Raw genomic sequence first — 22,798 nt, forward strand, 5'->3', positions numbered from 1 at the left:
ATGGAAGTGAAACGTGGACGATAAATACTTTAGACAAGAAGAGAATAGAAGCTTTTGAAATGTGGTGCTACAGAAGAATGCTGAAGATTAGATGGGTAGATCACATAACTAATGAGGAGGTATTGAATAGAATTGGGGAGAAGAGGAGCTTGTGGTACAACTTGACTAGAAGAAGGGATCGGTTGATAGGACATGTTCTTAGACATCGAGGGATCACCAATTTAGTATTGGAGGGCAGCGTGGAGGGTAAAAATCGTAGAGGGAGACCAAGAGATGAATACATTAAGCAGATTCAGAAGGATGTAGGCTGCAGTAGGTACTGGGAGATGATGAAGCTTGCACAGGATAGAGTAGCATGGAGAGCTGCATCAAACCAGTCTCAGGACTGAAGACCACAACAACAACAACAACAATATGCCAGTTTTATGTAACTGAAACTTCTTAGGAGAATGACATTCAGAGTGAACTAAAAAAATGCAATATTTTTTTACAGTTAAAAATAACACTGTCTTCTAAAGAATAATGATGTAGCTAAATGTGCATATAGTGCTTGCATTTAAGGCACGTCAGGGCCTAGAAGAAATCTGCAGTGTATCCTTTCTGCTGTAACAGGCTACTTAAAAAAAAAGGAACACTTTTAGATTATAAAATGTATTGTCACAATTGGTATGTGAGCCATCTGTACAGGGATGTCTTGCAAAGTGTAAAACCAATCATGCACTGGGTGTTATATCCCAGAGAGCCCCTGATCTGAATGAGTCATTGCCAGCACCCGGTTTCTGGCCTTTCTGTGGGCTGAAGGGAAGGGAAGCCTCACATGCCCTTATAGTAATGTCCCCCCTTTACACCAGTTTTCATTGTTCACAACTGTGCTGTGAACTCCATGTATATGCTGTGAAGTATGTGTCGGCTTAGTCTGGGAATCTGGGCATTGGGTACTATGCCAGGTAGTGACTGAGTTGGTGAGGAGAATCTTGGATCTGAATCATTAGCATGTAGGCCATGTTTGCCCAATATATTGTGCTCTAGGAAAATGGTTAAACCATTGATCTTCATAAAACACACTGAAAACAAATTTGGTGCTGTGTGTTGGGACCCTTGCTATTCGTGCTGTATATTAATGATCTTGCAGACAATATTGATAGTGACCTCAGACATTTTGCAGGTGATGCAGTTACATATAATAAAGTTCTGTCGGAACTGTGCTGGCCCCGGGGTATTATCTAGCACGGTATGCACTTTGATTTGCTCCAATTTAGTGAATTGATCCCCTTTGTACCAGCCTGGAAGCAAGAGTGGTTAGAGTGCAAATGACTCTGGCAATCACTGTTTGCAACGTCTACTTCCCTCCAGATAGGCCACTTCCTTGTGTTGAACTGTCTATCTTAATATAGCAACTTACACCCGTGTTTCTGCTCCTAGGGGACTTCATGCCCACCACCCACAGTGGGGGAGTGTCATGCTGCCGCTGCTGCCAAGCAGACAGGCCCCCACGTTGGGCATTCCACAGGGCCAGTTGGCCTTTATATATGTCTGCAGTGCACTTTGACACCTCCCTTTCAAATTGTGTTGATGTGATCGTGCAAGATGTCTTTACCACTATTCTTCATGCTACTGGCACTGCTGTCCCACTAGCCACATGTCTCCCTCATTGTCGACTGGTACTGCGGTGGACCAAAGATGTAGCAGTCACTGTCCAGGACCACCGACAGGTGATGCAGCGATTTAAACGACACCCTTCAAAGACCAATCTCCTTGCTTTTAAGTGCCTCCTTGCTAAGGTTCGTTACCTTACTAAGCAGAGTAAAAAGGAATGCTGGGAGTGCCATGTTTCCTCTCTGGGGACGTATGCCTCTTGATCACAGGTTTGGTTCGAACTCCATAGGCTTCTGGGCCACCATCATCAGTCAACTGTCTAAGGTCTTAACCTCCAAGGTGCTCTGTGTCCTGATCCATTGGTCCTTGCAGAACATCTTGAAATACACTTTGCGACAGTATTGGCATCCTCTTCCTATCCTGTTACCTTTCTCTGGCAGAAACGCCGAATTGAACTGCCCCCCCCCTCTGTTTCAACCCACACCATGGTGAACCTTATAATGAATCCTTCACTGAATGGGAATTCTTGCTGGCTCGTACCTCTTCAAGTGACGCAGCCCCAGGCCCAGATTCCATCCACAACCAGATGATCCAACACTTGGACGTTCCCCAGAGGCAATATCTCCTCAGGGTCTCCAACCATGTTTGGCTCATGGGTGCTTTCCTGTTGCAATGGCAGGACAGTGCAGTTATCCCCGTCTTTAAGCCCAGGAAGAACCCAAAGTCTCTCGACAGCTACAGCCTGATTAGCCTGATGATGTAAACTGCTCGAGAGGGTGGTTAGCTTGAGAATATATTGGGTACTCGAATCTCGGGGCCTTTTGTCCCTGTATCAGTGTGGCTTCCGGGAAGGATGATCTCCAACTGACCATTTACTCAGATTGCAAACAGCAATCCAACAGGCCTTTACTAACTGCCAGCACCGTGTCGCGGTCTTCTTTGACTTACATAAGGCATACGACATGGCTTGGCGCCATCACATTTTAGTTACCCTCCATGACCGGGCTTCCGTGGCCCCCTTCTGATTTATATTTGTGAGTTTTTTTCTCACTGGCTCTTCCGGGTTCGATTTGGCACTTCACTCAGTGCCTATCAGATTCAGAAGAATGGTATCCCACAGGGTTCTGTGTTAAGTGTCATACTCTTCCTCATAGCCATCAACGGGCTTGTAACCTCTGTTGGGCCTGTGGTTACCCCGGCATCGTATGTCGATGATTTTTGCATCAGGTGCTGCTCCCACCCAGTAGCATCAGCTGAGCGCCGGCTCCAAGGTGCCATCCCAGGGGCTCTGCATGGGTCATCTCCCATGGCTTCCAGTTTTCTCCCTCCAAAATGCGGGTTATGCATTTTTGTCGTTGAGCCACAGTACACCCTGATCCAGACCTTTATTTAAGCAACTAGCTCTTCGATGTAGTAGCACAGCCCCATGTCTTGGTCCTTATTTTTGATAAAAAGCTAACAAGGCTGTCCCATATTCACCATCTAAAGACTACATACATGTGGAAGCTTAATGCTCTCCACCTCCTGGCCTACACATCTTGGGGTGCAGACTGTACCAATCTTCTCCATCTTTACTGTGCTCCGGTCTTGTCCAGACTAGATTATGGTAGTCGGGCTTACCGCTCAGCCGTTCCTTCCACTCTGAAAATACTTGAGCCTGTTCATCATTGTGGGGTGCGTCTCACTATTTGTGCCTTTTACACTAGTCTCGTAAACAGTCTCCTCACAGAAGTGGGGATTCCCCCTCTACAAATATGACAGAGCCAACTCCTGGTTTCTTACGCAATCACCATTCATCAATTCCCTGACCATTCTGTGTACCCTGTCGTCTTTGCAAATGAGTGATGTCTCCCTCCTGACAACTGCACATGGGGGGGGGGGGGGGGGGGGGATTGCCGATTGAGATGTGTCTCACTTCGCCCTGTCGGGATCTCCACTCAATGGAATGTGCCCCATGTATTTCCTCCCACGTACACCCTGTGGATGGCCCCTAGACCACAGATTAGGACTGACCTATTCCATGGTCCTAAGGTCTCTTGTCACCCCTATGGTTCTCCAGTGTATTGTACGTGCCATCCTTGCAGAATTCCATGGTGCCACCATCTTCTACACTGATGGTTCTAAGACAATAGATAAGATGGGATACACTTTCACATCTCCTACTGGTTTAGAACACCATTTATTCCTGGTATCATGTGGTGTGTTCACAGCAGAGCTCCTGGCCATTCACAGAGCCCTCCATTTTGTTTCTCAGACCTCCCTCCATAGTGATTTAATTTGTACCAACTCAATGAGCAGCCTGTGGGCTATCAACCATTGCTAATCTCAGCATCCTTTGGTCTCTGCTATCCATGGCCTTCCCTCTGCCCTTGGCCATGATGCCTGCTCAGTTGTCTTTCTCTGGGTCCCAACTCGTGTGGGCACCCCAATGAATGAACTGGCTGGCCATTTGGCTAGAGAAGCAGATACTTATCCTCCATTCCCTTCTGTGATGCCAGCTGCAGAGATGCAAATCTCTGTCACATCTCTCTTTCCCCAAAAGTGGAATGACATCTGGTGTGCTACTGCTCACAGTAACAAACTCCGCACAATCAAGCAGTCTACTGCAGTTTTGGAGCTCCTTCTGCTGCTGCTCTCAGAAGGTGTCCACTGTTTTATGCCATCTATGCATTAGTCATACCAGGCTCACCAATTGTTTCCTCCTGCTTAATGAACCATCCCCTCAATGTGGTTGTGGAGCCAGACTGACAGTATCCCACATATTGGTGGAATGCCCCCTTCTTTTGCCCCTTTATGCTAAGTATAGTCTTCCAGATTCCTTCATTTTAATATTAGCAGACGATTCACAAATGGTTGAATTGGTCCTCAGTTTCCTCTGTGAAAGTGGTTTTTATTTCCGGAATTAAGATTTTGCTTTATTCATGGAGCAGGGACAGGGTGGTTGTGGTTCGTACCTTTCTTCATGTCTTCTCAGTCTGGCACCCCATGACCACTCCCTCATGGACAGGCCACTCTCTTTTTTTCAGTTTTTAGAGTTGGCCTCACCTTTTATGCCTTTTACAGTGTGTGTTTTAACTTCATTATTTTATAATTTGACTCCCCTGACTGGATCCGTCCACTTTTAGTGGACCCTCTTTCTTCTGTGAGTAACTTCAGAATCGCGGGACTGATGACCTCGCCATTTGGTCCCATAAACCCTCTCAGTTAATTAATTAATCAGTCAATCAGTCAGCCAGTTGTGTTCACTGAGAAGTGGATTCTGTAGATAGTTGGCAGGATTTTAGATTTTAGCAACAGTAAACCTTGTCGAGACTGAGTAGAGGATGTTTGATTCCCCATTTGGTGAGATATACAAGTTACAGGGTGAGACTGGTGCTGACCATTTAAGGTCATGTTTCATGGAAGGATGGTAAATATAGAAGACAAAGACCATAAAAATTAAACACAAAATCTTTATTCTGGGTTATGCTGACAGCTGTATACATACTAGCTTGACCAGATACTCTGTTACCAAGAGAGGTGGTGCAGTGGTGAGACACTTGGGAGGACAATAGTTCAGATTTTTGTTTTGCCAACCAGATTTAGATGTACTGTGATTTTGCTAAATCACACAAGGCAAATGCCAGAATAGGTCCTTTGAAAGATTACGGCCAAATTTGTTCCCCCAGTATGAGCTAGTGCTCCATCTCTAATAATCTTTTCAGGATGATAAACCCTAATCTTCCTTTCCTTTTCAAAGACACCCTTTAATAAACTGTAGAACATTGGCCAGCAGAAAGGTACCATACAGTTGACAAACCAGAATAACTCGAAAAATAAGCTTCACACGAAAAAATGTGTAGAATCCAAAGTTGATTATTTTCGAGGGGGACATCTGCTGCTGCTAAAATTTGCCTCCCAACCCAGCCCCCTGGGGGTGGGGCGGGAGGCAACTATAAAATTTCAAATGGGAACCCCCATTTTTCATTGCAGAATCAGATTCTACATAATAAACTAAGTACATTTTCTCTTAAACATTTTTTTGATTCTTGACAGTTGGCTCTGTAATTCAATAAAATCCATTTTTTCATTTTTCCATGGAAAATGATTATGGATAAATAAAAAAAATACTTATTTACTTCATAAATTTTGATTGACTAAAACTAAAACTCTCCCCCTCTTCCTGGAGGGTGGGGTTTGAGAGAGAGAAATTTAGAGATTTACAAATGTTGACCCAAATATAAATTTTTTCCTCAGATTCGGATAAGTTTTGCTTGTTTCATGGTCATGAGGCCGCACAACTTTTGATTATTAAACAATTCATATGACTAGCTAACTAACTAACCAAACATTCTACTTACTAATGAGTGAACTCGTTAACTAAAAAACTAACTGACTCATGAACCAAATTTTTTGTTAGATTCGGAGTAATCACTCTTGTTTGCTGAGAAGTCTCACGACTGGGGTACTAGCTTAATTTGAGTCTTTTAGTTTCGGGTGGAAAAATGTAGAAAATGATATTCATAAATTTATTGACTTAAATCATTGTTCACACCATTATTTTATTTTGGAATATTGCAGCTGTTACGTCGTTTACATTTTTAGAATTATGTACGCTAATCGATATGCCACTCAGCCCTGATCGATAATTAATGCTCTTATCCAACCCTTGCTGATGAGTGGCATAATGTTTCGGAGTGCCGCCTATAGGTAGCGCAGGCACGAGAAATTTGCCCTTTCTCATAATAAGACTAGCTTTAGAAATAATAAGTATTAATGTAATAAATGCACTGTATCTTTTACCTGTCTGAGCATTCAGACAGCAATACATCGTTCATACAGATTGTCTTTTGGGCGACTTATGTTTGATTACCTTGTGTGACTGCATTCGCAGCTTTTGCTCACTACCAGTCGCGTTTGACGCAGAGTTAGTATTGCTAGGTGGAATTACGCAGAGCGGGCCACTCACTCATAGAAATTCTAACCCTGCCTTTCTTGACACCCCTGATCTTTCCTGAATTATCTTTCTGTGGAAGAAAAAATTGAGATGGTGTACATTTATGGAGAAAGTGGGAGAAATTTGGATGATGCAGTCGCGCTTTATGCGCAGCATTTTCCTGGCCAAGTACGATCACAGTCCTCTTTTGTTCGAGTTATTAAACAATTTACTGCAGAAGGTAGTGTGAGCCAGACAAAAAGAACCCGTGCAGCTACTGTTTGTGGAGAAAACAATCAAGTGGAAGTGCTTGCTGCTGTGGCTCACAACCCACATGCGAGCACAAGAGAAATATCAAGGCAATCACAAATTTCACGCATGATTGTTTGGAAAATCCTGAAGCTCCACAAATTTCATCCAAACCATGTATCCATGCATCAGGAACTACATGGCAATGACTTCCAAAACCATCTAACGTTGTGTCACTGGGCAGTTCAGCGGATGAAAACAAACCAAAACTTTTTTGCCAGAGTACTTTTCTCCATTGAGCGCCCAAAAGCCCCAACACACCACCACCACACTTTTCTCCAATCAGGCAACATTCACAAACCATGGCCAAGTTAATCGCCATAACATGCACTACTGGAGTGAACAGAACCCACACTGGATTCGAGAAGTCAACCGTCAGCGACCTTGGTGTGGTATAATTAGCGATAAACTGATCGGTCCATATTTTATTGATGGTAATTTGAATGGCAACAAATATCGGAACCTACTTGAAAATGAACTGCCAGATCGAGTTGAAGACCTGAGCATCGAACTTAAACAAAACATGTGGTTTCAACGTGATGGTTGTCCAGTGCATTATTTATTAGTAGCACGCAATGTACTAGATCAACTTTACCATGGTCGCTGGATCAGCAGGGCAGGTCCTGTGAATTGGCCAGCCAGATCGCCTGGCCTTACCTCGCCAGATTTTTTCTTATGGGGTTATCTAAAAGATATTGTTTATCAGGAAATGCCTACCACTTGCGAAAACATGAGGCAAAGAATAAGAGATTCTTGTGCTGCAATTACACCAGACATGTTATCAAGGTGTGTGCAGGGATTTATAGCACGAGTCTTTAAATGCATCGAAGTTGGAGGTCATCACTTTAGACATTTGATTTCATAAAACGGTGAGATGCAAGGGATTTCTGGACAACAAGCAGGCCGAAAGTGAGAGGCGAGTGTACTCACTGGAAACAAGCACCCCAAAATTCATTTACGTGCAAGTATTTTCAAATAATCAACAATAAAACGAAACCAGTCGTTCCTTTTCAGGACCACCAAATCTTAAATGGGAATACGTTCATCATTAGTTAGTGAGTGGATTAATCTTTTCCTCAGTTAGTCTGTTAACTCTGTGAGTTAATGAGTTCACTCGTTGGTAAGTAGGATGTTTGGTTAGTTTGTTAGCTAGTCAGATGATTTGTTTGGTAAGTAAAAGTTGTTTGGCCTCATGACCATGAAACAAATGAAACTTATCCGAATCTGCGGAAAAAATTAATATTTGGGTCAACATTTGTAAAACTCTAATTCCACTCTCTCAAACCCCGCCCTACAAGGAGAGAGGGAGAGTTTTAGTTTTAGCAAATCAAAATTTACAAAGTAAATAAGTATTTTTTATTTATCAGTAACCATTTTCCACACAAAAATGAGAACATGGATTCTCTTGAATTACAGTGTCAACTACCAAGAATCAAAACAAATAAAAGACAAAATGTACGTAGTTTTTTTATGTAGAATCTGATTGTGCAATGAACAATGGGGGTTCCCATTTGAAATTTTAAAGTTGCCTTCTGCTCATCCCCAGGGGGCTGGGGTGACAGGCAAATTTTTAGGAGCAGCAGATGTCGCCCTCGAAAATAATCAACTTTGGATTCTACACATTTTTTCATGTGAAGCTTATTTTTCGAGTTATTCTGGTTTGTCAACTTAAAATTTACACCCCGTATATGCACTTTTTCAAATCTGCATGGTGTTGTACGTGTAATTGTGTACCATATCCACCCATTTGCTGATGGAGAATCATTAATGGTAGACATGTGGATGTGACACATCCCCATTTTCTTCACCAGATCTGTGCATTGCAGGATATCCTGTGTGATTGTCTTCATTTGTGAATGACACATGCAAAGAGAAGTCAGAATCTACTACCAATCGGCAAAGGATTTACATTGAGAATAAACGCCTTCTTTTGCTGCTTGCACTCAGAAATTGAATGAATGCAGTCTTTCACCCTTTAAATCTCCAAGCTTACTATGAACGTCCAGAATGATGGAGTAGCTTGGGTCAGCAACTTCTATTAATCAGTAGAACGAAAAGCTACTCCAGGTTGCAATTTTTTTTCTTTTTATTCATTTGATGATTAGTTTTGGGCTGAGACCCATTTTCAAATCATCATAATGTAATTGAATGTGGCATTTCTAGAGATGTCAGAAATGTGCATTGAACATTTACAGTGCATACAAATATTATGATTTGAAAATGGATTCAGCACGAAACTAGTCATCAAATGAATAAAAAGAAAAAAATTTGCAACTTGGACTTGCTTTTTGTTCTTACTGACACCTGTAATTGTTGACTGATGTTCCATGAAATTACCAAAAAAATACGCTTTTCATCCCAAGCAATGGTTGTAATCACTTTTTGCCTTCAGTAAGATACTCACTTATATATTTGTTTTGGCAAATTTAAATGAAACACTGCAGTGACTGTTCTTTGACTGCAGGTTTGTTTAAAATATTATCGACTGATCACCTGTAACTATGTGGGAAAACAAATCATCCGAAATTGTTGATTGTATTTCAGGAACACTCATCGTCTTGACGTTAATTGCTCTCTGTAAGCATTTTGTTACCCACCTTGAACACAGTTTGCAGTATCTGAGCTTTTCTGTGACAATTTTGTAGAGTGTGATGTGTCCAACATCAGGAAATTAATGTGTTGGAGGACTAATTGAGAATCGGATTGCAGTTTTTGATCTATTTGTTGCACTATTTCACCAGTCTGGTTATTGAGTGAGCCACTCCTGTCTTAGTCATGTACATTTGTACAGCTGCTTTAAAAGTCACCATAATCTTACGTTTCCTTCACTCATTACCATAGATCCATGCACTAGGCACAACCCCTGGCTAACCTGAGTAGCTTGAGATCCTTTTGCTCACACACAACTGATGCTGGCAACAATTTTTGAAGCTATTGTTGTTTTCTATCACCCACAGTCAAAGGACTATTGAATCAGATTGAGAATGTCTATGGATCTTTGTTTGGAACTGCCAGAATTGTAATATAAATAAACAGGTCTTATTTTTTAAAGATATCTTGCAGAATCTTGGAGAAAATAATCTTAAACCATTTGTTTTTAACTTGATGTTACTGCGTAGTTTTTGTATGCTAGCTGTTACATAATACTGTACCACAATATAAAACACTTGTTAACTAAAGTTTCTGATTTTCCAGGAACGTGCTCAGTTGGAAGAAAAAGTGAAAAGAACACTTTCAACTTTTGCTCGCATTAAACTTGATCTGAGCGGATATGAAGATGAGTGTCGCAGACTGCAAAATATTTTACAGAAATGCACTAGTACACTTTGGGCACCTGTTAAAACTGAAATAAATAAGGTATTCTGAAGTATGCTGTTATTTCTTTGCTTTCTCTGTTAACAAAACTGAATTTCAGATTATGTTTCGTCAGTTATTGTTAATTCAGAAGGTTATTTCAGTAATGTTTTGTCATGTTTATCATAAAATGATATCAATTTAGGAAAATTAATATTGTTGAGAAGAGTTCCAAAGAAGGGAGTATAAACGGTTGTCTATGGAAAGCTGTTAGAAAACTTCTTGCCAAGGTCTGGAAAAAGGTAACCATACTTCGCTTCAATCAAAAAAGTTCAGTGCGTATACAGGTGCATCTTTTTACTTTATGTAGGATGACATGGGCAGCTAATGTATACAGTTTTGACAGATGGTGCCATGCGACATAGTTCACAAGGAATTAGCATGCTATATCTGTTATATCTATGGGTGGGATGTAGCAATTGCAAAGTAAACTACAGCTGTCATGAGGGCAGTAGGTAAACTGACAGGTCATTTCATGTGGGATTTCCGGATGAGTGGCTATTTCTAGGTTATGTATGGCATGAAGAACACCACAGACTGTGGCTGTGAATTATTTCACTGCTGCCTCTAGAATAATACCAGTACTAATAAACTTATCCACGTCTAAAGACCCACTCTGTTGGTGGAATAATACAACTACATACAATGATAAATGTAGGAGCCACCCATTTCTTGAAAAATGCCTTCAGCAACCATGACAAACCGTGTACACTAACAGAACTGGACCAGCACTATTGAAAGACTACCAGTTTTTATTAAATAAATACAGTTTGAATAATGGTCTGGGATTTTAACACATATGATTAAAAAAACTCATGCAGGCAAAAAGTAATCTGAAACACAGTATGTATAGTGACAGTGTGGGATAAGATACCAAAATAGCTATCTGTAGGTGTATAATTGAGTTAAGTAGTTAGTTGAGAATAATATTGATTTTGCCTGATTAATTGTGATGATACACAAATAAATTACAAAGTCCCCCAACAAAAAACAAAGGACACGACCTAAAAGCAAGTGAATTTATAGACTAGTTTGATGTATAGTGCTTTTAGTAGGGATAAGCGTAATACACTTTTCATTCACTGAAAAAATCTGCATATGCGTATGAGAGACAATGTCCAATATCTGCCTATATATTTACATTGAAACTGGCAAATGTCAAAGGTATCGGCATGTAAGCACAAGTTGTGTGACATGTTCACATCTGTAGTTCGAGTAGTATCAGCATTATTACAGTGGGGCATAAATATCTGATAATATTGAAAATAATCTGTCAAAAACAAGAATGTGCCCTGTGAAACTGTGGCTATGCAAGATGCAGATATGCTGCAATACTGCCCAACTTCTCTTGGCAGTTACAGAAACTCGCGATCCATATGAAGACCTCTCAAGCTGCATTGTATAGGGATACTTCTTTTCTTGTTCTCCTGTATTGTATTCGTCACTAAAACAGAAAAAATCCGGTTGAAGCTCGAACTAAAAGTTATCTCTTACCACCGTGTTGTTAACTTCTGCTTACTCAAGTGTGTTGTAATGCCACATTCCATAAATCTTCTCCATTGTGAATTCTGTTTCTTTCGAAATACACAAACTGCTGCATTTTGTGTCACAGAACGTGCTTGTATGTAGCAGTGTCTTGCACAGTAGTAGTAAAAACTGGTGCAGCAGGTTGGTTGACATTAAATCTTTATTTTTGGTATGGAAACGTACCACACTAAGCTGAAGAGTATGGGGCAGTGCAGTTAAAAACAGAATTGGAGTGGAGTGAAGTGCCAAAGTAAGCACACAGGATAAAAAATTTAGCTTCCCCAGGAGACATTATGCGAATACCGTGTAACACCGCTCCTAGCCTCGATAATGCTCCAAATACCACTTGGAAGAGTATCGACAGTTTTCTTCATATATGCTATCGGTAAAAGGTAAAGATAAAGTTCTGCGTTCTGGCCCTAGACGGCGCAAGTGCGACCCACTAACTGTCTCGTCATTCTCTGCCGATGGCGCCATTGAATGCACTGTGGAGGGGCATACGGTCAGCACGCTGCTTTTCCCGTTATTGTCTAGTTTCTTATTCTTGGAGATACTGCTAATCGTGCTTTCGGTCAACTACTGCATAGTTTCTATACTGTTTGACCTGTTGAAGATATGCAGCTTTACGTGTCTCTTCTGTTGCATACAGTTCTCTTATCAGTGTTCACTTGTAAACTGATCGAGGTGGACCTGCATTCACATAGAGCAGCAATTCCTGTTTGGTTTGAAACCAATTATCTGTGGTAAGGTGTGACAGTTGTCTCGGGTTTTTGTTGACTAGGATCTTTTTAAGACTACCATTCTTACACCATTAAGTCCCATAGTGCTCATAGCCATTTGAGCCATTCTTACGCCGAGATACTCATCTGCGAGTGGCATGCCACGTCTTGTATACGAGTTGAATAGTCCTTGTCAATACACCAACAAATCGGACAGCTTCGTACGCAGTGTTGTCGTTGACAGTTCCAAATGGGATAGCTCCTTTCTGCCATTCTGTAGCTTTGATCTAGCGTATTGTGCCGACGCCAACAACCGACTAGTACATATGCACCACTTCGCTGTGGAGACCTGTGTCGGCGATGGAGGGTTGTGTGACTGCCTGGTACCAGATCTAGACCATTTTATTGTCCTTGTATGTGCCCAACCTATCATTAGTTCCTGATGTGTTTTGCCAGCCAATCAGGATCACCAATTATTTTTACAGTGGTCTTATATTCACAAGTTGTTGAATTAGCCATACTTATATGGAAATTTGTAAAATCCCCTTTTGCTCAGATGAAGGGTGAAACATTTTGTGGCATTGGTTCCAAAGGACACTAGAAGTGTTGAGGAGCCATATTGACCCATAATCATTTAGCCTGTCTCCAGCTCAAGATTTGGCAAAGCTGGGTCCAAGGAGCATATAACAGTATATCAGATGTGCTCAACGGGATCAACGTTAGAATATTTGGAGTGCCAAGCATCCTCATATCTACAGTGTTTACTGCACTGAAAAAATTTGCGAGTAATGAACTGGGTAGCTAGGTGCATTGTACTGAAAGTACTGATTGGCCGTGGGGTGCTGTAGTGACCCAGTTACCCTTGATGGAACAGTATGTTCCTGCACTATTTACCACTGTAAACCAATTGTATAAATATCAGGATACCTCACTTCATGCCGTATAAATGTCTTCTACACAAGAAACCTCCATCACCGGTCGGTGTGATGCCCTATTGGCAAGTTGGGTGCATTGCATCATATGGCTTACAACGAACCCTGCTCTGCAGAACTTAAGGATGAGGTAGATAAAGTAACATAACATATTAAATACTTGGGGGAAATGAATGAAAGTGCAGGAGGAAGTTGCCATAGGTCTCCCAGTCATGTACAGAAAGTTTGGTGTCACATGGCATGTCAGCACAACTGTAATGCTGAATGGGGTTGGCTCTGTAACAGGAGGCAGTTGAAGGAACGGGAAAAGATAGTGTGTGTCAATCAGTGAGCAGTTATGGTATACTGTGCTGGTGTTCTTCATTACAACATATACAGGAAACAATGTTTTGATCATTTCACATGGGGAAAAATCATCAGGGGAGAGGGAGAAGAATAAGAATAAAGTATGACAAGAGTGGCCAAGGAGTTTGGTATTGCTCATAGCATTGTTTTTGTTCGTGGGTAGCATTCCGAATCGTGGGCACTACTGTCCAAAAGTGGTCAGTCACGGTCTGCTACAGTAGCAGATGACCGCTGCAAGAAGGGACGTAGACCAGAGAGTGGGTGCAGTTGGAACTACATTTAACAGGACTGCAAGGCATGCAATATCATGCTCCACAGTGACAAAGTAACTACATGGAGATGATCTCTTCACCAGACAATCAGTACAATGTGATCAAATGAGACCCACACACTGGTGACACTGTTTGCAGTGGTGCCATGAGCATAGGGAGTAGTCCAACAGGGAGTGGGGTTGCATGCTCCTCTCAGATGAGAGTTGATTCAATCTGAATAGTGACTCTGGATGTACCCTCACATGGTGAGAGGTAGGAATGCGTAATGAAGCCAGGAACATTGTCGAAAATTATCATTTTGGTGGTCCAGGTTTTATGGTGATGGAGGGGGGGGGGTGGTGCCCTTAATGTTGCGTGGGCGCACTGACATCCTGACCTTTGAACAGAGTACACTGCCCAGTGAACCTTATTGTGGCACAGTACTCCTTCCCCATGTCCATCTCTTTGGGGGTGCATTTGGCCCTGACTTCATTTTTACAGATAACTATGTGCATGTGGAGGAGCTCTTGGAACAAGAGGATATTTAGCAAATGGACTGGCCTGCCCATTCTCTCCACTTAAATCCAATCGAGCATATGTGGGATGCAGTGCAGAGATGTATTACAGCATGTCCACATGCACCAAAGACCATCCAGTAGTTGTAAAGTGTGTTGGTAGAGGAAGGGAATGTCCTACCACAAGAACTCCTTATTAACCTTGTGGCCAGCATGAGAGCATGCAATTATGCCTGTGGTGATCACACACCCTATTAAGAACCATTTCTCACCTTTTGTAATGTCCAGGGGACCATCATAAATTGCAGTGAATTCATTGCAATTTTTGTCTTTAATAAAAGTGCCAATTCTATTTGTCTCATTGTATATTTCTTTCAGTTACCTTCTGCGGTATACTGTAGGAAATTTTTCTATGTATTGTCCAAATTTCATCGAACTGTGTTCTTGACAGTGACTCATTGTGTGAAAGTTAGTTTCGTCCTTCAATTATGCACACCATTGTACTTCTAACATGGAATTAATGTATTATACCAACTGGTCTTGTGACTTATCAATCCGTGCAGCCTTTTTCCATAATTTAAACCTCCAGTATTGCTGGTAGGTGTCCATGCTAATTTCTGTGCTGTCTGATGTATGCTGGGATGGGTTTTGAACCAGATGATGAGGAGGTGGTTGTGGATAATTTTGCTGATTACCAGTTGTCCTGCACTGAACTGGTAGGTGATTTGCTGAACTTGTGAAATATTATGAGCCGCGCAGGATTAGCCGAGCGGTCTTAGGCACTGCAGTCGTGGACTGTTTTGCGGCTGATCCCAGCGGAGGTTCGAGTCCTCCCTCGGGCATGGGTGTGTGTGTTTGTCCTTAGGATACTTTAGGTTAAGTAGTGTGTAAGCTTAGGGACTGATAACCTTAGCAGTTAAGTCCCATAAGATTTTTAAAAAAAATTATGACATAATAACACAAAATTTTGATTATACATTCATAATTTAATATTGATTAGTCTTTGTATACTACTACTATGAAACCAATGATTAACTATTGATAATTGAGGAGCATTTTTTCAAAACTCGATATATGCAGAAAATTTCAAAATTGAGTTAGACATGGTAATGGCATATTGTTGGCCTTTTACATCAACCCCTGAACCAAGTTTTAGCAAAAGTTGACTACTGCTGCATGTATGAACACTCCATATCACAAGGTTTTAGTAAAACATGATATATGCATACCTACAGTTACAGCAAAAGTCAACAAATGCAATATAATTACTCCCTATTGTCTCCAGTCTCTTGTTGCATCAAGCAGTTAACTATAATGGAGTATAGTGGTTGCTGTGAGCATTGTTACTTGCCGCCGTAACAATGTTTACTGGTGGGAGTAGGGTTGCAACCAGACCACAGTGTCGGTGTCACACCTGTAGTTTAGTTTTATACAAATATTCACTTGACACTCAGATGTACATCTACAAAGAAGTTTCGCAAGTGGAAGTAGAATGGATGATGATTCTTGTGATTCTGGAAACGCCATACAGATCAAAGAATGTTCCAGTGGAAGAAAATCCAAAGTCAAGAAAAGCTTACATCAACCTGAAATGCAAAGCAAGAAGTGTATAAAAGAAATTATCATTAAATGCAATCATGGATTTGAGGTTTCTCCTTCTAAAGCTAAAGGAATTAAAAAATGCAGATCTACTGATCTCTGCTATGAAGTCATTTACCAACTTCATCAACCCATGACATCATTAAATAAAATAGATCAAGATAAATTTCTGTTCAAATTTCTTACTATTTCTTCACCTCGGTGCAGAGTAATGGACACCCAGAATGCAACAAGGAAGAAAACAGTGACAGTTAAGTGCTATTAGAAAAAGAATGATGAAATAGTGTGTCTTTCTGCTGCCACTTTCCAATAAATAAGTGGTATGTCAAAGGCAAGCAGGTTCCATGAAGGAAGATGGTTTCCAAAGGAAAGGAAAGGAGGCAACACAATAGGAAGGGTTCATAAGGAAGTAACTATTGCCATTAAGGATGATATTAAAAAAAAAGGAAAAAAATTGCACGGAGAGCCACCATGTGTCAGTAAGTGATACATACTCTGGAGATTATGAAAAGTTGATGTTAATTAGTTCTGGACAATATATTGACATGATTTGTAACAAAATTTGTCAGTATTACTTGAAAACTTTGTTTCCTTCCTTTCATGTCATTTTTCAATGTCACATTGTTAATCAAAGAGCGAATGTAGGCAGGAATAATGTTTGTGCAGCAATGTTAATGTGACTTAATTGAAGTATAAATGAAATGCCATCAGCAGACAGAAAAAGTGAATATTTAATTGTTTATTGCTAATTGAATTATTTTGATTACAAACAGTGGTGTGCTATGGGCAAGATGGTATGGCAAAAGCACACTGCTTGCATGTTCTCACAGATAGAAGGGTAGTTGAAACAATCTTGGCAACAGGTGGATCCACTACAGAAGTTCCACTGGGAAGTTCTTACATGTCCTCCATACAGTCTTGATCTCTCCACATGCTGTTTCCATTATTTTTGGATCCCGAAAAAAGACATTTGTGGCTGCCAATGTGTTTCGTAGGTAGGAAGAAGTGCATGCCAGGGTGCATTTATGGTTCTGTAGACAACCACAAATAGTTTTTTCAGAATGTGTTGACCTTCTTGTGTCTCAGTGGGATAGATGTATTAACAGTTATGGCAATTATCTTTGAAATAATAAACAGTTTATGTACTTTTCCAACTGTCTAATTTTCATTTGACTACCTCTTATAACTGAAATAATCTGCTGTCATGGCACCTACCTCAAAATGAAGGAAATAATCAAAAATATTTTTTATGATTTTTCAGATGGCATTTGATCTTAAGGAAATTGAGATGAATAACACAGCCATGTTTCGTCAGTGGCAAGCACATCACAATATCTTATGTGAAATTCTGGATGATGTAAGAATTTTTAACACACAAGCTATTAAAGGGGGTGAAAAGATATGCCAGCTATGCAAAATTTGCAAACAGCTGAATGCAGAAAGACTGGAATTGGTTAATCACTTCCTGGGGATAATTGATAAAGGTATGTTTAACAATGATAAGGATCTACCTGACAACAAAGCTGAGGAGTGTGTTCTTTTTGTTACTGTGTACTACAAAGATTGAATTTATATTGTTATTTCCTCTTTTGTAATTTGCTATCCTCTCAATATATTTCTTTGCTGTTATTTGAAGAGTCATCATCTCATCTTCCTTTTTGTTGTGCAGATCGAAATACATCTCTTGGAAAGAAAAAATGAGAGAGTGAATTGAAGTTTTTTCACTATTGTGGTGAACCATCAAAATGGTCATCAGATGAACCACTGTCTTAAGTTATTAAAGCAAAATATAAATTTCATTTTCGCTGCATGAATGGTAGTCATTTGTCTAATGAAATAGAAATAAGACTTAAAGTGGAATGATTTTAGTGAAAAATCTGTTGAATGTAAGTTACTTTCAGTACAAAAGATCCAGTGGACCTCTACAGTATTCTCTAATAACTATAACTTATTTATTTTTGAAAATTTTATTGTTTTCATAATTTAGCTGTTGTTAAATTTTGTTGTTTTTATGTTTTATATAGAATATTTTATGTTAATGTTAATTGTTTGATGATGATTTTTGTAATTGACTGTTTTGTAATTGACTAAAATAAGTGTTTGATTTGAGACAAGTAAAGCTGTTTTTATGCAATTTGTATTGTTTTATGTAAAAAGCGCAATTTATACCACATATTGTACTTTTTTTATATTTAATAAATGCTTCATTTATTTCAGTTCGTTGTGGCCTTTATTTCTACTTTGTTAGATTACAGAGAATTTTGTATTCAACCATGACATATGCTAACTGCCTTACAGTGCTCACTGTATGTTTTAACCCCTTCAAATAATAGTTCAGGATGATGCTATTCCACAGAGTGCTTCAGTTTTCAAAAGTAAGTACTTTCATTTTTTTAATACCATCTTATTAATGTGAACTGCATTACACATTTCTGCGCGTAATAAGGTACTAGGGTTGCCCCAGAGAGTAATGGCCCACTTTGTTCCCCCCAACTACAATTTGTGAGTGTGAAGCAATGAGTATAAATTCTTTGAAGTTTCCTGAATGTGCACGCAAAACTTATATTTCCTCCAACAAATAGCTTAGCTTCACCAGTGTTTCGAAATGACATCTGTGAGTGATGCATTTTACAAGCAGCATGTCATCATTGAATTTCTCACTATGGTAAAAGAAACTGTGGGGAATATTCACTAATGTTTGTGTGAAATCTATGAAACATCTACTGTCAACAGGAATATAGTTGACCATTGGTCAGAGAGGGTGAGGCCATCAGAAGACAGTTTGGTGTAGCTCAATTATTTGCTTCGAGAGAGGAGACCATTTGTGGCTGTTACACCTTACATGTTGCAGCGTGCTGATGTTCTCATTCGTGAGGATGGATGCATTAGGGCTCAGCAGTTGGTGCTGCTGTTGACAATCAGCAGAGGAACTATTGTTGCAATTATCCACACTCTGGATAATCAAAAGTGTGTGCAAGATGGGTTCTATGCAATCTTATGGCGGAACACATATTTAACAGAAAAACATTTTTCCCAGTTTTTGCAACATTTTGAAGCAGAGGAGGAGGTCATCTTGTCCTAAACTGTGACAAGTGATGAAACCTCGGTTCACCAACTTGAACGCTAAACTAAAACACAGTCGATGGAACGATGTCGCCTCACTCTCCACAGAAGAAAAAATTCAAAGCAACGGCTTCCATCAGTAAGATCATGATAACTATGTTTTATTATGGTTAGGGTGTGATTCTCATCGATGTGCCAAGAGACACAATAAGCATTAATTCTGAGGCTTATGCGAACGCATTAACTGCACTTAAGTGTTTACGGTGACTTTGGTGCTGTAAGAAACCAGGGGATATTTTGATAAAACATAATAACACTCAGCCCCACACAGGTCTTAGGACTTATGAACATGTTGCAAAACAGTGTTGTACAGCGTTATCCCATCCACCTACAGCCATGACGTAGCTCCCTCAGACTTCAACTTGTTTGGGCCATTAAAGGAAAGCAATTGTAGAAAAGCATGATGAGGAGGTGATACACGCAGCAAAGAATTGGCTACATGACCAGAACACGGATTGGTGCCAAAAGGACGTACCTTGTTGGATGAAGGCCATCCAGCTGAATAAAGATTACGTGGAAAAATAAGATGTATAGATAAAACATTTTTTTGTATGTAATTTTCCTTGTGTGAAATAAATAATCATTGGAGAAAAAATGTGGGACATTACTTTCTGGTTGACTAGTCAGAAGATTCAGTGTTAAATCCAATCAGTTCTGGGATTTTTTTCTGTCATTATCTTCTGTTTCACTTCTGGCAATGATTTGAGTATATGAAAAAATGTTGAGTTCTGCCATGGTTCAGAGTCCTGGTTCAACTATAGCTGGTCTTATAACTGGCTGGGTAAGCCAGTGTGAACCATGTTTAGCACAGCAAAGTTTAAACTTCCCAGACAAAAGTGTTGAATAATAACAGAGGAACATAAATGCAGACAATTATTGTTATGAACTGCTTCTCCTTAGAAGAAAAGATTGTTAGTAACAGTAAATCCTTTAATTGTTAGTAAGACCTGTGTGTCAGAGACTGGGTGCTGTTACCAGGAACTGTTGGTCACTCTGGGGTGCAGACTGCTCATCTTTCATGATGTAACTGAACTGCCTGCTGCAACTCAAATTTGCTTTGGGAGGCCTTTTACGACAGAAATGCGGGATAACATCTTGACTTCCAACTTTGCTGCTGTTAACTGTAATTTGCAGACATTGTGAAGCTTTGTAAATGAGTAAAATAATTGACCACACTGCATTGATAAATGGCACTGCAAAGTCTACATACAAACAATCCTAGGGTCAGTCGTTTGTGGCTATGAGGAGAAAACTTTGTGGAGCTGTTTGCTGTAGTGAACACTGTTGAGATGCCTTCATTTCCCTCTCAGGTGCAGGCCAGAAACAGGGCTTTGTTTCACTGCTTTGGTTCTGGGATATGGCAATGTCTACTGTGCAGTAGAAGAATACTTCCAGAGCATAGGCGGAATGTCCGTGCAATCTATGTCATTCTACATTGCCAGGAGAAGAACCCATTAATGCATCTAACATCTGCTGCTTAAGCAAAAAATAAATTTTGCATGTTAAATCTACAGTGTAATTTAGTTCAGTTGTTTGCATGTCCCATTAATCATACTTGCAATCTTTTGCTATGCTGTGGAATGAATCAGTCTTACAATTATAGTACTCTCTCTCAGTGCAAAGTTGTCAACATGCTGACGTTACATGTGATTTTGTTAAACATTTATTTTTTCCTAATCTTGTTGTATTAGCCAATACATGGAAGTAGAGTGATACACCAGAATAAAAAAAGAAATCATTACTGTCTTTTGGGTAAATGGTTAAATTATTGTTATATATTAGAAATCTGTGTCTACGCATAGACACGTTCACAGTACCAGGTAGAAGGACTGGTAGCGCACGTAAATATGTTCAGAGCACAGGGACAGGTACAAAGGTGCGCGCGTTAACATGTCCAGAGCAGTTAAAGGTTTAAGAGCAAAATAAAATTCGAGGACCTCCAAGACAATTATTTGTGGAACCTTATTTCATTTAGAGCTGAAGTGGCTCCTAGTTCAGGAACATTGTGAAAGACACAGATTTGGTGGTGGCAGAACTCCATTGTCACTAGGAGCAATGTCCGATGGCCATACAAACTGCATCTTCTCTGGTGATCTATGTGCAGCTTTCCGGGGGTGTATTTTATCCGTACCTCTTTTTGTTTTCGATGGTACGTTTCTCCACTGAGCTGCTCTGATGAACAAATTTCTCTTGAAGATGGACATCACAAGGACTGGCTTGCAAGGTATCCACAGTTGCATCCTATGCACCATATCATGGATGCATCTGAGAGTTGAATTGTCAGCTGTTCCACGTGTCTTTTCAACTCAGTCTTCTCAGGAATGGGATAGGCTACCATTAGAGCTCTGCCTTTTAGACAGTGTGCCATATCACTGTCAAGTATGTGTGACACCTATTTGTAATAATTTCTTCTATTAATGGTTTTGTTTTAGAGAAAACATTTTCTGATCCTTGTTACTTGTTTTTCAAATGTATCTATATTGCTCAAGAACTTTAGTGACAGCTTCTTTTGGTCATTATTGTACCCCAAATGCTCTGCAATAAAGCTTTACTTTGGTCTGTAAGCCCTCATACATCTTGTGCAGGAAATATGCCCCCATTTGCTTCTCATGTCGAACTTTTTGATCCTAATGTATTACATAAATTTGCTTTGTATACATTTAATACTCTTGACAGAATATTCAACTGAGCCACAATAGAAATGATATGAGATTGTTCCTGATTAAGATGAATAAAGTCCAAGCACTATTTGCCAATAGGCTTGCATTTAGTAATCATTCTTCAACGAAGTTCAAAATTTGTAGCACTGTGCACACAATAAACAGTCGCAACATTCGGAGTCTGTAGGTGGATGTTAGTGACCGGCCAATGATATCAGTCGTGTTCCCACTGCAGGCACCCTCACCGGACATGGGCAACATTACACTTATTGAAGTATTGAACCTTCCATTCACACATCTGGTGGCATTGCTAAAATGTCAGGTGCAAATAAAAACTTTTCTACATTTGTGCAGGCCGCTAATGTTGCCAGAAAAACATGTATTTTGTGAGTGGTGCTATACGAAGGCTTTTCCTCTTGAACCTGTCATCTCAGACCAAGTCTTTGTTAGTGCTAGCAGCAGTACCCATCACTCAACCGAAGGAAATCACTGTAGAAAAAGACATACAGGCTGTACATCATACAATGGAATAGAGACTATGTTTAATGACATGATGATGATGATGATGATGATGATGATGATGATGATGATGACAATGATGTCACAGATCAAATTGGTGTCTATTGGAGGAAATCAATAACTGCCTCAAAATGTACCATTTTTCTGCAGACTCCCCAGCTAGGTGGAAAGAGAGGGCCAGTACAAAAACTCACAAATAATCAAACAATGGAAAATCCAGGATGGAATGTAACAACATTATGAGAAGACGAAATGTAACAATATTATGAAAAGGAAGGAGTTGGCACTCACCATATAGCTTAGATGTTGAATCACAGAACTGTCACACATAAAGCTTTCGGCCAGTAAGGCCTTTGTCAAAAATAGATCTCACACACACACACACACACACACACACACACACACACACACATACACACACACAAAGCAAGCAC

General features: G+C 40.1%; 1 protein-coding gene across 1 annotated transcript in view; it reads left to right on the forward strand.

The window, feature by feature from the left end:
• LOC126471430 (uncharacterized) overlaps positions 1–18,278 on the forward strand; it is a 69,756-nt gene extending 51,478 nt beyond the window's left edge. The window contains exons 6-8 of the mRNA XM_050099589.1: positions 10,016–10,177; positions 17,324–17,546; positions 17,732–18,278. Of these exons, the coding sequence (XP_049955546.1) occupies positions 10,016–10,177; positions 17,324–17,546; positions 17,732–17,763 (417 nt within the window). The 3' untranslated portion in view covers positions 17,764–18,278. The remainder of the gene's footprint in view (positions 1–10,015; positions 10,178–17,323; positions 17,547–17,731) is intronic.
• The last annotated feature ends 4,520 nt before the right edge of the window (positions 18,279–22,798 follow it).

Source organism: Schistocerca serialis, chromosome 3 (assembly GCF_023864345.2).
Source record: "Schistocerca serialis cubense isolate TAMUIC-IGC-003099 chromosome 3, iqSchSeri2.2, whole genome shotgun sequence".
NCBI lineage: Eukaryota > Metazoa > Arthropoda > Insecta > Orthoptera > Acrididae > Schistocerca > Schistocerca serialis.